Raw genomic sequence first — 18746 nt, 5'->3', positions numbered from 1 at the left:
TGATACCTAAATTGCTACAAGTCATTAAAAGCGTATTTTTTCAGCCCGTTGAATGTTTTACGATACGAAAATTCTCATAAAAGTGAGTTTTTTTCTCTTACTTTCCTAGCACTTATATTAAAATCATCTACGACTTCTAGGTTATTCTAAACCTTCAGAATATGTTTGTCGAATGTGTTTAAACGGAAAACAATATAACCTCGAGGCAACATGGCCGTACGTACATTACTGGAAACTCTTCTATGAGTTTCTGATCGCGTCATTCGGAATTGGGCCGTGACCCTGGTAGGTTGCTTAGCAATGAAGGATACGTAGTAAACTTGACCGTGGTAGCGCCATCTGCCGGATCCTTCGTTTAACTCTGGCTTCCGGAGCTTCTGAGCTTAAACCCGGAGGATGCTCAACCTTGGTTGCGGGACCCGTACTGGCTATTTAACCAGCCTACCTTGTACCAAATTGCGATATATAATACAGCACAATATGCGACTAGGTCTAGGTGCATGCCTCGGAGATGTGACTGTTGAAAAAAATATTTCGCTTCAATGAATTGCCCTTGATTAATAATCATCAAAGGCTTATTTTTCGCATACTTACTTGGCAAGATCGCACTTGATTGATTTTATCCATGGTTCTCGTGCCATGGCGGATTTATTCGTTGGGATGAACCTTTTCGCATTGGTTACACAATCCGGAGAGCTAAGCTGCCTGACCTTAGCAAAGCCTAACAAGTATCCTAGTTGTCCTTTGCAGGTCAGGATAGATTAGGTCACATCTCTTGAATCACCGAACCCATTATCCTTCAATTCGCTCGCTTAGAAACTTTCTGTTTGATAGTACTGACACTTAATATAGAGCTATGACGCCTGCAATTAAGCCAAGGTTTACACAGACATAAAGAAATCGATTAATTTTGGCTAGAAATTTAGCAGCGTGGATTTTGTCGGAAATAGCCACGAGTACAACATTTTATACTTGTGAAGTATATTTAGATCCAAGTTAGGTTCAGAATTGGGATGCATATGCCGAAACTTGGACAGTACGTTTGAAAAATGTAGTTGAGGTTTATAGCGCTATTTAAGTGCGGAATTCAATTCGATATTATTTACAATATTTTTTTCCTTCCCTAAATAAATTAGGTCTAGCTTTTTCAACGGTTTACGTGTCATTTGTCATTAATTTACTTACGTATCGATGAATGTAAGTATCGTTTCTAAGCTTATTACACCCTTCATAAAAATGTGTTCTTGGAAAAGCATATCATTCTTCTCCTACATATCCTTTTATAACGGCTTAGCCTAGTAGCTCCATAACTGAGAGACAATCAACAGTACAGACTGATAGCGCCCTTGAGACACCTGGCAGTTCTTCTCCGAACGCCATTATAACCTTCACTTCGCTGATCCACTTAGAAAAAAATGCGTCTCACTTACATGGTCATTGCTTTTGGCCGGTGACGCCATATTTAAATAGGAAACTTCGATATATCTTTATGGTGTCCAGCACAGCTTTATGTGTCGTTTTCACACTCGAAATGCATGCGCGCTCTGAAGCTCACTCCGTAAAGCTTATTATGGATAAATTGCCTGACCGGCCTTAGATATGTCCCTCGCATCTTCGGTCCCTTTCTCTTGTTCTATCCGCTAGTACCCGCTAAAAAAACACCAACGACCTTCAAGAGCTGTGTTTCGAGGACGCTCTGTTTGTTATCTATCGTTGGGTTAGCTGAACAGCCAAGTATTTATTTCATATTTTCGGTAAAAGAAGTTATTCGTCTTTTGCTTCCGTTTTAATGGCGACCGTAATACTTTCGTATAGTAAACAAAGGCCACCTTTAGTAACGTGAAGTACATGTCAATGTTTCGATTTATCTCTTCAGTCGCCGTAACAGGGACGCTCGCTATATATATATATATATAGAACCTAACTATAGGTGATAAATTATCTCAGTTAAATGAGAGTATGCGTAAACAAGATCGGTAAGCATTCGACATACCAAAAAATTGGTGTACTACATTTGTTTCGAAGAACCATATGCGTCAAAACTAGCTGTATACATTTTTTTTTAAGTGCCGCGTCTAATATAATATATAAAGCAATACGTTCAGTACAAATACGCTCTAAAGGCCATCAGCTGGTTCCTATTATGTTTCTCAGTAAAAATACATTCTACAATCTATAGCCAGCTTATACGCAGTTTGGCGATGGAACTTAGGGCAAGGGCAAATGCTAAGGGAAGGTTTTAAAGGGCGGCTGGTAGGTTTGCCACTGGAGTAACATTTAGTAATAGAATAACACAAATCATTTACTGTGTTATAAACGTCTAGCAAAATTTAAAAAAAGCAGCATTTTATGGTTTGATCCGCGGTACGCTTTAAGAAGCTTTGTGCTAAAAGTTGTGTGTGCTTGATCTGTGTGCCATCGGTAAGAATTATCTCATTGAGAGATCTTATTTATCTTGTTTCGTTTTCATTAAAATCTAAATATATTTAGGAATTATGTAGAAGGCCATAATGTTTAGACTTAAATAAATATGGGTCTTTTACTGTAATAAAGCAAAAAATAACTTTGTTCCACAAGCTGTTCCTAACAGCTAACTAAGAATGTCTATGAAATTTTATTAAATAGTCTGACAAAAGACAAACCGAAAATACCGCAATAACTTGTGATATTATAGCAATCTCAAAGAACCTGCAGTGGATGTTTTGCAAAAAACGATTCTGGACTTAAATCCCAAAGTTACAACTAGGAACGTACTTTACAAGGGCTTCGTGCTACCATGTTTCGAAATAATCCTTAATGATTGGCCAAGTCTTTCGCGTACCTCTAGTCACATGCCTTACCCGGTTCTAATTATAGAAAGTAACACAATGGTGTCTTCGATATTGTGGACCAGTCGGCGCTCGATGCTCTCGCAATTCCTCATAGCGGCCTCCATTTTCATCCTCTGGATATGCGTCAATTCGGCTCGGGCAGCTGAGTAAGTGCTAATAATAAGCGGCTGTCCTTAAGAATTTATTTTGATCTTAATATTGCGAAAGAGTGGCAAATCGAATGGGTGATTTGTTGTCGAGTTAACGGCCAGAGACCATAGACACACATTAAGGTGATATTTTAGGAGAATATGTAGCCTTAGATAGAGTATTTCGTTCTATAATCAGGTTTCATTTCCTAATAACAATTGAATATGAAAATTAATTGGAAGTTATCTGAACTTCGAAGAGATATGCTGTGGCCAGTGGCTAAACGCTTGCTATTGGTAACCCTCTATGCCTTAAAATTAGATACCTGGCAATAAGATATTACTAGTAAGATATCTGCATCAGCATCAGTCCGCTAAGGCGCAATCAGCCCAGCCACGCAATTTGCGACTCATCCATTTATGGAAGGTTTTCTTTTTGGCCGCTCTTTCAGCCTATACAGTCATAATCTTATCATATGTTTATTATTATCTAGCTTGTATAATTTCTCGTGTAGTTCTAATATTGTTTTTGTCAATTACGTTGGTAATAATCGTTTAATATATAAATATATCGAAAGCGAAGACCTGTAGCCTTTTTTTTTCGAATATTTCTTCTAATAATAAAAATACTGCTCACTGTGAACTGTGTAAGTGTTTATGTTTCTTGAGACGTATCTGATCGAAAATGTATTCCTTACAATCAATAGATTAACCAAGATTACAATGACCCAGCTTAGAAATAACGAAACATTTTTCTTTCCTCTTTTCCCATGTTCTTCGTGTGAAATAATATAGCTTTGCCACAACACCCAAGGCAAATTGAATTAGATTCCTATAAGCAACTTCCTTTATTCGTACAGGCTTAATTAAAATAGAAACATGTGTCCTATCTCCACTATTTCGAGGTATTTAATATAGTCTCGGTGTCTTGGCAGATTTTCCAAGCAAGGACCTTTGAGGGTCCCTACTTGATCCCCTTTAGTTGACGAATCAATTTTTGCGAATCATATTCAAAGTTTTCTGCATAATAATGAGGCGTACAAGACGAGCAGAAGGCGGGACTTTCTTTTTGGACCCAATAACAAACGCTTCGAACTTCTGGACTGCTCTTAAAGGGGCCACGCAATTCTATCATAGTAAAAATTGTTCGTATCCGTATGACCATGAGTATAGGCCGATAACTCCTTGTATTCCTGTCAAATGTGTCGTGGGTCGATGCTTTCTGGAACAGCAGGGACCTACAGGAAAAATTGTACCTGTCTGCAAGTAAGTTAAGTTATTAAATGTGTTAGATTATTACTATGGTTAGGAAATAATTGACATAACTCTTTATAGCTAGCGATGTCGCCTTCAGCGAATTTGACTGTCGTTGCTTTAATACTATAATAGCTTAATTTGGCTTTACCGGGATCTTGGCCGGGACCTGAAATACTCAACCCGTACAAACTGTACGATGACACCGCGCAAGGAAATGCGGACACTAAAAAGTTATGGGTCTTATTAATCGATACTTTGACATGACATAACTTATCATATTATTACTATTGGCATTGTTTCACAGGAATCTCCCGGCAGAATGCGTTTGCCGTGGAAGGTGCTACATCACAAAAAGGCTTGATAAGAAGGGCCGATGTCCTGAGTGCATTTGTCCGTGACTGAGTCCTTTGAGCGTGAACTGTAAATATGGCAACATTAGATAAGACCTATCCGTGTAGTGAGAATACATTAAGTGAGTGGATGAATCTTGCTTAGCTTTCTGAACTTCAGATGTTTCCTCAAGGAGGAATGCTTTAAAAATTTCATATAATAAAAGGAAGTTTATGAAACTATAGTGGAGAGTTGATAACACCAACTTCACTTTTCGGACTTCAAATGCTACTTCAGGAAATAATCTTTTAATGAGTACTCGTAATAAAATAAAGTCGGTGAGATAATGATGGAATTTTTTTGTTACATTTTTTTTTTTATTATTGCTGCACAGTTGATTATTTTGGCAGTGCGCTCTATATTTAACGGCGGCAATACGAACTGGATTTGATAGGCAAAAATCCTACTTAATAATACTTTGTCTGTTCCCTTTTCTAAGGAGACGAGCCAGCAATTTTGGAATGGCCGGCACCATCATTAAATGCACAAATTTTTACTAAAATTCCCGCAATTTAGCTCCTTATACGCAGAACATACGCCTCCACATGCATTGCACATTCACATATTGGCTAATCTACTATAAAAATATCCCTAAATAAACTTGGCAAGTACAATTTGCATATACATAATTATTGAAAAGTAAAAAATAAAAATTCTAATTAGACAGGTCTTACAATATATATATATATATATATTTTTAATTTAGTTTCTAGTTTAAGACAATTGATAGCTTTGGGCGAGCGCTTTGGTGGAAAGATAAGTTTTACCCCTGCAAAAACTTTTGCATAAAACGATTGACGGTTTGACCTTTCAAACTAACCCTACTTCTTCTTTCTAGATCGCATTAAAGAAAAAATATATTGCAGGAATAGTGAAGCACGACTGGTCATGCATGACACCGTTTTAGATCTTTATCTCGCCTACAAGCCACTGCAAAATTACATCTCTTTTACGACTGCCCCAGTGACGTCATTCTCCTTTTCTAGGTCGATTATCATCGGCCAATGGAATGCGTGTCGGTGACGGTGCAATAATACTGTGTCCACCTACTAAACACACGGACACGTAAAGAGGTCTAACAGGAACCGGCGCAGGCACATCTGGCTACGTACTAAGAGCCTGGAGCAAGCAAGCTCAACTCGGGTAACACCGGACGCAAAACTTATAACACTTGTATACCCAATGAGGTCTGTCTTTTTGTTCACAGAACGTGGATGAGCTGACACATAATCGATTCCCCTTTTCCAAGGTTTTCCGCGGCTTTTATCGTTCATGTTTCCACTGGAAGGCCACTGTGTAGTAATCTTAGTATTATCTCTAAAGTACAAGTTATTTATTTAGATAGATACAGACAGTCTGATTTCTGTATAGAACCTTATTTGAAAAATTGGCCTTACTTTGACTTCCGATGCTAAGTTCAAGTTTTGTTTAAATACACATTTTAGTTTTTTTTTCTGTCGTCAACTGTATATGCACTACGATGGAACAATGTTGCAGCGTTGTTTTGCAGGAGAACCCGAAACATTAAGGTGTAAGTGCTTCGTAGTTACTCGAAGTTTCCATTATCTAAGAGATACTGATTTGTTAATAAATTAAACTACTGAAAGCATTGCTGATAACGAAACGAAAATTAAAAAAAAACGCGCATCTTTTCTCAAAATATGTTTTAATCACGGCAAGTCTACACCAATAACGCCGTTACATTAATATTAATCTAGTATTACTACTTCCCTATTTATTATTACTAATTTAATTTCATCTGTCATGCAGCATCCGTTACTGGTGGAGCTCCAACTCGAAAAGCCTAGACTTTTCGTCGCTCAAGCCGTTGCGCCACAAAACTACTAGTATTATTGCCCTTATTTTTACAGCGAAGACCATTGTATGCTGCATTTACCATCTGTCGTCAATACATCATTACGGTTACCTATTTTTCGAAATTAAATCTTGCCCAAATGGCTACAGCTAATGAAGGGTGGCGCCGGAGGTAGGGACACTGTACAAACGGATAACAGTATTAACCTTTCCGTGTTGAAACGACCTCATTTGTGCTGTTAGGCAGAGTCTGCATAGCACTTAAGAGACTTTGCTATGTACAACACTTTCGAACTATGGCTGAAAAATATGTATGTACATAGGGCCAGTGACAAGTGCTAAAATTATTCCGGTTGAACCTTATTCACGAATCTGTCTATGGCCACTGGCCGCAAAGATATATTACTATTTTCACCATTCCCTGCAATTTTCGCGCGGAAACGTAACGGTCCTATAAAAACGGTCACATAAAAATACAGGGTGGCATTATGTCCGTGCATACTCGCCTTCTCAGTTCGGACTCGCTCACAATAGTTACGCTGCTTATCCTGGATGTAAGAGGTACGCAAAGCATATCCTATAGACGTTAATTTCGAATCACATATGCTAAAGAAAAAGATGTTTTTGTTTAACCGGGTTTTATATTATTCATCGTATTAATTTAACCTCAACATTGTGTTTACGACGCATCGAACTAAATGAATCTAACAGCTAGTCGACTAGCTGTTAGTCATGGAAAGCAAAACTAGCTTAGACCCTATTTAAACAATGGTATACAGAGCGACACGCCCATAGCAAAATCAGTTCGCCGCCAAAATGTCATTTTTCACAGCCATTTTCAGCCAAACGATAGATATGCGCCGGCTTCTGTCGATAACTTCACAGGCGTATTTCTAAGCGTCGTAGGATCCACACGAACGGAGGTGATAACTGACGACATCCTTTGTAGCAAGGATATCTTAATTGTCTATATTATTAAAGAAGCCAATAGTCAGTAATAATGTTTCTTCTCGCCTGTCAGTGTCATCTGAGGATACAGCTCTCCGTTAGATTGAGCCAATCCTCAAGTGCTTCCAGCAACTAAGTCTGGTCTCGGATACGTGGGTATGGACGGAAAATTCAAATAAATTTTAATATCATTATATATTTTAAATTTACTTGTCAATATCTGTGCGGCAAGGCTCCTTGTGGAGTCTTTGCATATTCTGGGCACTGCATACATTTTCGCATTGTAGCAGAACTAACAGTATATCAGGCCAGTTCATTTGTAGTAACTGGAGCAACGGCAACTAAAATTTAAGTCATTGTCAGAGACCCTTCAGAGCGGCATGACACGTTGAGCAACATTTAGCACAGCGTAGAAATGATACTTGCAACTGTTACAATTTTTGGTTACGATAAAATCACAAGCGGTGCATCTTTGGGTGTAAAACAAGCACCTAATTTATCGCGTACTATGATAACAAAATGCGGAATGAGTGACAAAACAAGGCCGACATATCACAATCGTAGACAAAATGTGCATCGTTCTCATATCATTTCTGAAAATTCTATAAAGATACTCATGGATGAGGAAGTAAACATGAACTGTATCCTCATGCCGTAGAAAGGCAAAGGATATTTCATGCCTGAAAAGGCAAAGGTCTGGAACAATCGCTAAAAACCTGCTCAAGTTTGAAACTTTAACAGGAGATGAAATCAAAAATATATTAAGTGGGAGAAATGTTGCGAGAAATCAAAACAAGAACAAAAAAAAAGGTAAGCAAATCTTCTCTCTGATTAGAGTCTAGCAAGCTTTTTACAGAACCAACATTTGACAACGCGTTCTCTTTGTCGTGGCCGTCGTCCGGAAATAATCGCTTGAAACCATCGTGCGAGATTAGTGTACGATGCACACATATGTGCGAAGACGCTATTTATAAAGAAAAAAAAAAAAACAATACATGCACTGGATTTTCCCGAAGAGACGTCAATCGATGCGATCACATTCATCTTTTGGGGGCGAGCATGTGACGCCTACGTATATTCACATTAGAGCTGCCGCAAACTCTGAAAAACAAATAAGAATTTCTGGACTAGCTAAAGGGCAGACACATTGAACTGTTTCTAAGGTTTTTTATGTGAACGATTTAAAGTCAAAAAGAGTCCTTAATTAACTGCGAGTGCATCAAGCTATCTCCACATTTTTTTTTGTAGAAAAATGATCATGATGATTGTAACACTAATTATAATAAAAAATATAAACTTGGTTTATTCACGAACTGTAGTCCACCTCATCCCAGTTGATAGTAATGACAATAAGTAGTCTTTGTTAGCGAAACAAATCTAACACACGTTTCTCAAATAAAGGACGTTTCTTTTCTCCTTGAGTGAACTTTCCTGCTTGAACAATAGGTATATCCAGCAAAGTTTGTGTTTGTGCTAGAGCAACGGCTTATAGAAATAAATGAAGAACTGAAACAAATATAAGGGATGCATAGATCTGCTTAGACTGGATATTTCAAAGGTTATCAATTACTGGTCGTACCTTGGTAATCGATGCGTCCATCTCGATCAGCATCCGTTTGCCGAAGGATGTCGTCGAGCTCCTCTTCGGTGAGCTTTTCTCCGATTGTATCCATTGCTCTTCGAAGCTCTGCCCGTGTAATGAAACCATCGCCATCCGTATCAAATATCTTAAAACAGATACGAAACAATACAGATTTTAGCAGAACTTTATTGTTTTTATCTGGCCAGACTGTGTAAGTCTTCAGTTGTGTTGGACCGTATGTCGGGACCGCCAGAAACAATATTGATTGAAAGGTTTTTGGCGGATTATGATTAGCAGACGACATTTAAGGTTATCTGATCAATTCGAAATTGTTTTGCGCTGTAAACACAGCAAATAATTATTAACGGTACCTTGAATGCCGCAATTATGTCCTGATCGACGTCTTCCGCCCCCGATTGCGCTGCATCCTTCGATAGAATATCGTCGATCCACTGAAGAAATTCAAATTCGTTCAAACTCACCTAATAAAAGTTTCGAATAAATAAATAAATACAGCAGTTGTGTGAGCTGAATATGCCAATTTCGCGGAGTCTCAGTTGCTTTGTGAAATGTATTACGCAACCTAAAAACTACAAAAGAATGCGTTTTTACTGGACAATTTTAAAAAGTCATCTTTTTCTTTGTTTTTATAGCTGAGTAAGCAAACAATATGAGTAGGGGCATTTGGGAGACGTGTCAGAGAAACGGTAACGGCTCTAACCTATTTTCCTTCCGATTTCTATGAACGTGAATAGATATAATCATAAATTAGTCTATATCCTGTACTCCTATGCTAGAGCGAGTAGTTGTTCTCTTCCGGCCCATCTCGAAAAAGGTTCTGATGGCCTTCTCGATTCTTAGCGCGAAGTTTTGATTCTGCGAAAAAAAAAATTGGTAAAAACAGTATGTCTGTAACAAGTAGCGTCTAAATATATTGAAAAGAACTTTAGACTCTTATTTTAACTGATTAGCCTCGCTACTATAGAAATAAACTATAAATACTGATACCGATTTGGTTCATATATCTAAAGGAAAGTGGAACATGCAAAACCGTTCATTTCGCAATAGATAATTTATCGTCTACAGAGCTAAAATCGGTTGTTAGTCTATACCATATGCAGACAATTCAACCGTATGAGTTAATAATATCATAGAATAGCTTCACGTTTGTTAGGCCCGAATACCTGTCCTTCAGGTGACGTTGCCTTGTCTTGCAGCAGCAAGTCGAGCGTCTCGTGCGGGATGTTGAATCCCATTCTGCACAGCATATCTTCCAGTTCTTCTAGTGATACCCGCCCGTCATGATTAGCGTCTAGCATACTGAATGCTGTACGCAATTCTGCAATGCAAAAAAAAATAAACGAAAAAAATCTTTTTTCTGTCTTCGTTAAATCCATACAGATAAACTTGCTTCAATTGTGTCGTATCCTACTGAGCGTAGTGGCTCATTACGTTTCAGAACCCCTAGACTATGTCGAACCGCCGAAGTAGGAGCTGTATGAAATTGGCTGTGCCTTTACAAATATGTGTGTGACTTGAGCTATGACTTGTGATGACTGTGAGCGTGTAAGGGCATGCCAGCTAAATCGACATGTCTTGCCAAAGCTTTGTCAGCATTCAATTAATAAAAACATATTTTGGTTCAAAAGGTAACAATAAGAAGGAGAGTTTGAAGAGACTGAGATTAACCAAGAATTACATGACAATCTCTTTGTAGTCACGACTACAAAAATAGCATTGATACCAAACAATTACAAGCGGTGCCTAATAAGCCTTATATATATATATATGTATAACCTAAATACCTTAGTAACTGAGGAGTGCACCTTGTAGCTTTTGATGCTACCCATATAAAATGCTAAGTAGTCCCGAATATATCTGTTACAATAACTCGGGATAATCTGTGACTCGGGGAGTTGGCTGGATAGTTTGACTGAAGTATTTCTAACAAACTATCTAGAAAGGTATAGATCAGATGTGGGTTAGTTCGTGACGGACGAATATGGCAACAGAGTCAGAACGTACTTTACTGTAGAAGGGATTCTGACAGTTTAAAGATAGTTAAAATGACGTCACCTTGGACAGTTGACACTATATTTAAGTGCTAAAAAATTTTTACTTCCAAACGACAGCTGTGCACGTAACTATCAGTTCAACAAGGAATACATAAAAATAAAAAAAAAGGACGTGTTATGGTCAACCTTCTGACTCGAAAACGTAAGCATTTCGGGCATACTTCAAGGCAATAATCCTTGGCTAAATGTTAAGTTTTGACGATTCGCGAATGAGCCTCGTTCGTTCCATTGAGTTGCTCGGTACGTTAATGGAACATCGGAAATGTTAACGGAAAACTCAAGTGTATCACAGGTAGTTTTAATGGTGGACATTATATCACCGTTTCAGGATGATTTGTGAATCGTGAGACCGTCGAGAAGGTAGACGCCATGCAAGCTGTTTTTTTTTTTCGAGGTGTAGAAGAAGTATAGGAAACGAGGATTGAACTTTATGAAGCTTATTATTTTACTAAATAGTTCTACCTACGTGCATAACCTACCTACGTGTATACGTAAGAAGCGATACGTCAAGTACGACATGAATGATTACGCGAGATGGTGTTAAACGCTTTTTCAACGTCAACAAAGACTACTGGGAAGGCTATTCCTTCATCGAGCAATGAAAGCTATATTGCGAGTTCGCGTAAGATTTTATACTAAAAACGTAAGTTTCAAGTGAACATTTGAAATATGTTTCGAAAAATTTAAACAGGATAAAGTAGTTAATGGAAGCAAGCATGACTTCCGTCATAAACGTTTCATAAACTAGTGATGGTACGCGCGACCTCTACAGTGCGTTGCCTTAAAACAGTATTTGCTCAAGATTTTATCATTATGGGCGCGTTACATAATTTCTTCTGGCTTCGGTAATAAATGATTAGGTTGGTTAGTTAGTTACGAAATTGTTCTGTAAGAAGTTAACATAACGGCAAAGCAATTTTTGCGTCGGAGAGCAGTTTACCGCGCTCTACTGGGCTAGTGAATCTGAGCTAATCTGGGTCTTCTATTGTAACGACTTAAAACTGTTTAATATAGAAAAACAGAATCTTACATTGATTTATAACTTTAATTATACGCTAAACTTTTGTCGTTATTCATTGGTTCAAAAAAAAAAAGTGTTGTTTCTACTTAATCTTAAAGATCGAACTTAAGTAAATATATTCCTGTGCTTAAGACGGCAAAAGTAGATACATTTGGATATATATATATATATATATATATATATATATACGTATGCGTGTAACAATGGGCCGTCGAAACAGTTCGAATGGCGCCACCAAGCGGCTTCAAGTGTAATATATCACTGTTATCAGCACTTCGAGGGCAACTGTTTAACTAGAAGAAGCATGGCAGTGTGGCATGATGTCGATTTCAGATATTACGTAACGAACAGATAACACTAACCTTGTCTTTGCCTGAGGCCAAGGCTGCCTCGGCGAAGAAGGCGACAGGAAGTCGGAAAACCGCTGGAAGTGCTCACTCGAGCGCCCATAACGAGATGCTGTTCATATCAGGCTAATCAAAGGGCGCTAGTGGTGTCTCTGTGTTTTTTAGCAATATGGTTAGCTTTAATAAAACTGGGCTTGTTATTACACCACACAGATTTAGGCCGCGAGCGTAATTGACGGGTACCTATTTTTGAACGTGTTGATCTATGTTCAGTATTGCACGGATCGAATTGTCGCAACAAGAGATGTTATCTCAGGCTGGATTATTGCCACTGTGGTCCATGAACGTATGAAACGACAGCTAATAAACAAAGGTTACGAGTTTTACGCCCGACAATGCCGTTAAGCATTGCCGCAGATAGCTGGCTTCCACGCTCAGTTTCACACAGCTAACAGGTTGAGCGTCTATCTAGACCTTTCCGTTACGAAAAACGTTTAACAGAGTCTTGCATATACTCCCTATCGTTACGGATTAAACGTGACGGAAAAAGTACAGTATCGAATCACTTTCTGTCACCGCTCGTTTGCAAAAAGTTTAAAATTAGTCCTTTTGTAACTTGCTTCAAATCTAAAGTACGCCAATGATATCACGATTTTTTAGTTCACCGGAGCTATTTTAGTTTCTTCGCTTTTGTATGTACATTTGAACGGAACTCACAGCTGGGATTCGTCGAGTGAATTTACTGTCCATTGGCACGGCACGATCCCGGAGCCTGGTAAAACAGATAGGTTCACGTGTGCGCCAATGGCAGTAGGTTGCCTCACTCTCACCGTTTTATCTGCCGGCAGTCCTACGTATAATAGGACAGAGCCATGCAACTGGCTGCCGCCCACACAATCTTCCGAGGGCTACACCCACTAAGAAAAACAATACACAACCTGTCTGAAGAGTAAACGTCAAATTGAATTAGCACTTTGCTTGAATTAGAGTTATAACGTTTTCTGCCATATTGCTGAGACACCCGTAGCTTTCACAGCGCCTGAATGCGTATTAAACGAACGAAAATGATACTGGTTCAAATATCGCCTATAAGTATCGGTCACCGGCCAACATCCAGCAAATCTCAGAATCAACCCTTTATTTTTTAGTGCATTCATCTGTCGATACACAGAAGCCAGACGTCTCCAAACGTTCACGCCTCATCGGCCCCTCATGGACAACAATGGACGGAACAGCTTTACACAGTTAACACGTTCTGTTAGATATCAAGACGATGATAGGGCTTAAACAGTGTAGATGCCCTTTGCCTAACATCTCTTAACGTTTTAGCTGGCAAATGGTACATTGACAACTATCATGAGCTCGGTTTATATCGCTCGTGGCGACTGATGCCAGATAGCGACCAACATCGATGATTACAGAGATGATGCTGAGAGCGACAATGTTAATAAATACGCAACAATACCAGCAGTACGACAAACGGTACCCGTTTTTACGACACGTCCTATTGCCTATCTCCCTTTAATTGGATTACCTTAATAACATTTATTAATTCAGCTTACATTAGAAACATGACCGTATTGAGCAGCCTTCATAGCAATAACAAATCGTATGGATAAGTAAACAAGACGCTAGGCTCGTTTCTTGAAATTGCCTTTATTTCCTCTGTCTCTATTGGCTTTTCGAGTTACATTGGCATGTCTTGCGTTGGAATTTGAATTTATCTTTCGTCTCTATTGACAACCTTTGACCTACTAACGGCCGAATAATTAGACTCTAGAAGCCTAGCCGATCTAACGATAACAAGCGATGGAGATCGATTGATTTACAGATCATATCGTTCATTGTAGCCATCGAAAGATTTAACACTGGCGTAGGTAATAGGCTTACTCCTTAGAGTTACTGCTGTTCTATCCTAAAAATGTTGTTTTTCGACTATTATTTAACGTATCTAACTTACGCATCGCAGGCAACACTTTAATACTTCAGCTGATTTCCACTTATCTCACTGTATTATACAGGCGGCGCTGTTTACCTTTGAGCTTTTGCAGGCGACCCGCCTCAGGCTTTTCGTTTTCTTTAATTTTTGGCGACCTCGCCGATGTGGACGTATTAGATGACCCGTCTTCGTCATCGTTGGGCTTTCGAATCGTTAGACATACCTGCGAAAAGTTACATATAGTGGAACAATTATATTTAACGTTCGATCCCATGTTAACCTTAGCTTTGTTGAGGATCCGCTTATCTACAATATACCGGGCAGAAGCAAGAACCAATCACGCTAGATTATGTATATATATACATATTGGGTTGTTCAGTGCGAAACGTAACAGAGTGGACCTCAATTCTTCGGACTCTTCCCATAAATTTAGGTTTTTCTTTTCATTCGAACTATGCAACATTGTATATGACTCTTTGCCGTTTGATCGTCGGGATTTTTAAGAAAAAGAGGTAATTTGTGGCAGCAATAAATGGCGAATATGGTCGCCATATATATACATATAACAAACAAGCCCCGACTGTAACCCGTGCATTTTTGGCACGGCGACTCTTGCGGTGTAAGGTCGTGCAGAAGGAGGGGTTTACTTCTATTTCTATGCAAAATTTTTCATCTATTATTTCTATGGTATACTTCAGCCGTAATCGATAAACAACTACCGAAGAAGCTGTTATATCGATAATATCTGCATTAGACAGATAGTATAAGTTTTTGCAGTTCTACATTTGCTTGAGACTGATGTCCTGCTGATTCACTGCGATTATCATGGAGAAAGCCTTTTTCCTTATAAATCGCAATTCGATGGGAGAATGAATTGCCGTTATAACATGAACCGCAAACAGAGGCACAGGTATCTTATCTTCGCTTAAATCACGCGATACCTACTTTTTCAATTTTTTTACTATACTCAAAAATAACGCCCATAACTTGAACGTGTTTAGCTCGTGTACACTTTGAGATAGATCAATTTCCACCACAGCTTTCATTCTTAACATTTCTCAATAAAAGTTATTCCTCTTTTTCGTACAGGCTCTACCACCAAACTCCTTTGTTTCGCGCAACGGCTTACGCTTTTCCAAAAACTTCACCGTACATAACGTTTATACGGCGAGCTGTCTCTGCCCCTTGTGGCTCCGAAATCGAATTCGGTCGAATCCCTTCGATTCTCCACGGCCCACTTCAAGTCGCCTGTTGAGCGCTCGCGTGGCGATATTTGACTGGAACGTTTCAGATCTCAAAGAGTGCAAATGCGTGTCAAATATGAAAACAAAGAAAAAATGTAGACCGTTAAAGAACAGCGTCATGTTGAAGTATGAGATTAACGTTCGTCACGTTTCACGCTGAACAACCTCATATATATATATACGTATAGATGCATCAACTTATGGCAGAACTTCATGTCATTGCGCTGGTAACGGACACAGTTTCGCCGATAATTGAATGGCCATCTCCTTGAATCATGTGTTTCCATAGCCACTATTAGCTGAGGGCAATACAGCCCTGCTGGTCGAAATTTTAGCGTTGGCCAAAATCATTCCCAGAAGTTAACAAACAGAAAAATAAAGAGTTCGCAGGATTTTCGCATTCACCGTTGACCACTCGGATACAAAAAACATATTGAATATATATGTAGGTAACGTTATGCATTATGTGCTTAGCATTTAATGCAGTTTCTTGTACATAGGGATGGCGGAAGCTGAATTCAGCTTCTGGACCTTTGCCCAATTAGAGATAAAACGGGATGCCTGCACGATATCAACTTGGACCTAGTCTTACGTCCAGCGTGTAAGAGTATACAAAGTATAGGCCATAACTCGGCTCTTTAGATATCCTGCATTTGCTGCTTAGATAAAATGATAACGACCCGTAGAGCAGAGTCAGGAGGCGTCCTATCGTTATGACTCCCCACCGTTTTATTAATAGCCCGCGAGCCCAAGTGTTATTGACGGTTCTAAGGTAAACTGTAGTGTTGTGCATTGTTTATTGAAGTTTGTAAGATTATTACTAAGACGGTCGGAGAGTTTCAATGGTCTACCCTGAAACAAAGGAAAAACAACAGATGTCTTTCATAGCAAGATCCGTTTTGAAGCGTAATTCTATCGGCTTTATCTCCGCTACCCAACAACCCAGCAAAATTCTATGAAGGCTAGATACTGTAATCTACAAGCTTAGGCCATGCATCTCGTTTAAGCCATACTCCACTGTCCGGTTAAGCGTGTAGTTCTTCATCGCATAAACGTTTGACATCGAATACGTTTAACAGTGATACTGAATATCATTAATTTACGGTCATTGACGGTAGTAGTCCGACAGTACACATACAGCGTAGAGATATACGTATACATAACCTTAACAACAGCGTTTTAAAATCAACATAAACCTTTTAGCGGTGTGACGTCTTCAGAAATCAGTTTTTTATTGCAAACCTTACGTTTTGACCTTTATCCATTATGCAGTTTACACGTGGGCCCAACTCTGCAGTTACCGTTATCCGGTTGAAGATTTCGCGCTGACGTAAAAACCCTATTCGATATGTTCAAGATTCTAGGTTTGCTTTTCGCTGAAATAGCATTATCGATGGCTGGCCACGAATGTAGAAGAAAAGCTTCCGAATGACAAGGCCTTGAAATTCTGATAGTCACCTGATCTGAGCTGATACCTGACCTGACCTGAGCTGATAGTCACTCGAAATTCTGCCCAGGCAGAATTTCAAGTGGCTATCAGCGACACGAGCTTTTAAGCGACTTTAAAAAGTAAACGAAAGTACTGCGTTTTTCATACAAACAAAAACATTTTCTCTAAAAATGTTAGAACAGATTTTATCAAACGAAGGCCGTAAACAACACACCGTTTCAGCAAGTTCTATCATGTCATACATCTAATACCTGGCCAGATCTGTACAAAACAATAGACCTTTTTATCATCTCCCAAACACCCACGTGCTGTGTACAAACAGATGTTAGGTGATCAGAAGGTTAGGTTGTTTTTATGTGCAGGTTTTATCTGTGTGCTTGGCTTGACAAGGAGATACAACGCAACAAACTGTTTAGCTAAACTGCGTTGCCGCGAGACTTAACAGATATTCGACCAGTTCGCCTAAAGACCATATAGAGCTGATGATCTGCCTACGAAAAGTTCAATTAGTTATATAGATTTATCTGAATGTAAAAGGACTCGTTTCACTGCACGTATGCTTACGTCATGTCGGTTCAGCAATATGTACGTACTGTTAATTTTAAGTAGTTCTAAAAGACATGTTTAGGGAGCCTGTGTTTTCTAAAGCAGTCTATAAAAACGTTACTCGCGTTACGTCAACGTACTGCGTAGGAACAGTTATCCTTACCGCAACTGAAGAAAAAATCGCTAATTTTAATAACGCGTTTGATTACGAAAGCTAGGAATACGTAAGCTGGTCTAATGTTGAAAACGAATATAGAAAAATCGCTTGTTTTAGGCTAGAGACCCTCGAAACACTGACCGTGAAAACGTGTTGAAATAACACCGTGAACGAGCCTATAGTGGATTCTATCCGAAATACTGTTTTCTCTAATATCGTAGCGAGCTTGTAAGATCTCATTAAAGCCCGCATTCATCAATATTTTCATATATAAGTTACGGCTTGTAAGAGAGTCTTTTGATGAATGTTATGTATTAAAAGTCATACTCTTGGCGCTATCTATCTGCCGCTAGTGAAGCCGCTTGCTATATACGCTATCTTTTAACAGATACATTTTATTTAGCGAACGAAAAGCGTTTGTAGATTATGGTGATACCTATGTATGTCTTCAAGTTTAATTCTCTTCGACATTATGGAACGAGACTAAGGGCTAGCCACCAATTTTGCCCACGTTTCGCTTAAATCCTCATCATCAAGGAAGACTAAAACTTGCCTGCTGACAATGATCTGATTAACCAAAAATTACAGAGATTGTACGTTTAATACGCAGTGATACATTTTAGTGGCGATCAAATTTAGCTCAATTACATGTTTTTCCATGTCTATTATATAATACCTTCTCAACAAGCGCTTTTTCCACTTGGACAGATGACCGTCGTTTGGGCCGCGGTAGAACAATCGTTGATTCACACATCGGGTCGCCGTTGCTGAAAAGTTCGAAAGAACGTCATGTAAAAGCGGCCTGCTTTTAGAGAGGGGTTCTACTTCGTCAACTCTACGTCTTTAAATTGTTTGAGGTGACTCATATCGCGGAAACTTTGGATCTTAATACGTACTACATGCTTAGACAGCCTTTCGCCGGGAGCTATCGGTAATAAGCTGTGGACCCGTAGAGCTAAGTTATATCGCGTAGCTATCTAGAGCCTAATAAAAATAGATCATAGAAATGTTGTATA

At 38.9% G+C, this 18746-nt stretch overlaps 1 protein-coding gene and 1 long non-coding RNA gene across 11 annotated transcripts in view; one reads left to right on the top strand and one right to left on the bottom strand.

Annotated features, from left to right (window-relative positions):
• Positions 1 to 18746, bottom strand: part of LOC111273765 (calcium-binding protein E63-1) — a 32345-nt gene that overhangs the window by 2045 nt on the left and 11554 nt on the right. For 6 of the 10 annotated variants that reach the window (XM_022855706.2, XM_022855713.2, XM_086973600.1 and 3 more), the window contains exons 2-8: positions 18407 to 18497; positions 14430 to 14556; positions 10136 to 10290; positions 9323 to 9433; positions 8949 to 9096; positions 8369 to 8470; positions 595 to 863 (exon numbers count right to left, since the gene is read on the bottom strand). In XM_022855706.2, coding sequence (XP_022711441.1) covers positions 8448 to 8470; positions 8949 to 9096; positions 9323 to 9433; positions 10136 to 10290; positions 14430 to 14556; positions 18407 to 18497 — 655 coding nt within the window. In that variant the 3' untranslated portion in view covers positions 595 to 863; positions 8369 to 8447. Of the gene's footprint in view, positions 1 to 224; positions 446 to 594; positions 864 to 6255; positions 8471 to 8948; positions 9097 to 9322; positions 9434 to 10135; positions 10291 to 12409; positions 13729 to 14429; positions 14557 to 18406; positions 18498 to 18746 lie in introns of those variants that run through there. The other 4 variants (XM_086973598.1, XM_086973611.1, XM_086973609.1 and 1 more) reach the window with 4 other exon arrangements.
• LOC147754014 (uncharacterized) lies at positions 2249 to 5668 on the top strand. Its single transcript, XR_015316062.1, has 5 exons — positions 2249 to 2421; positions 2857 to 2977; positions 4133 to 4225; positions 4521 to 4636; positions 5593 to 5668. It is a non-coding gene; the product is annotated as an uncharacterized LOC147754014 (long non-coding RNA).

Source organism: Varroa jacobsoni, unplaced genomic scaffold, assembly GCF_002532875.2.
Source record: "Varroa jacobsoni isolate VJ856 unplaced genomic scaffold, vjacob_1.0 scaffold_18, whole genome shotgun sequence".
Lineage (NCBI taxonomy): Eukaryota > Metazoa > Arthropoda > Arachnida > Mesostigmata > Varroidae > Varroa > Varroa jacobsoni.
The sequence above is the reverse complement of the archived record's forward strand: the minus strand, read 5'-3'. Positions and strand labels throughout refer to the sequence as shown.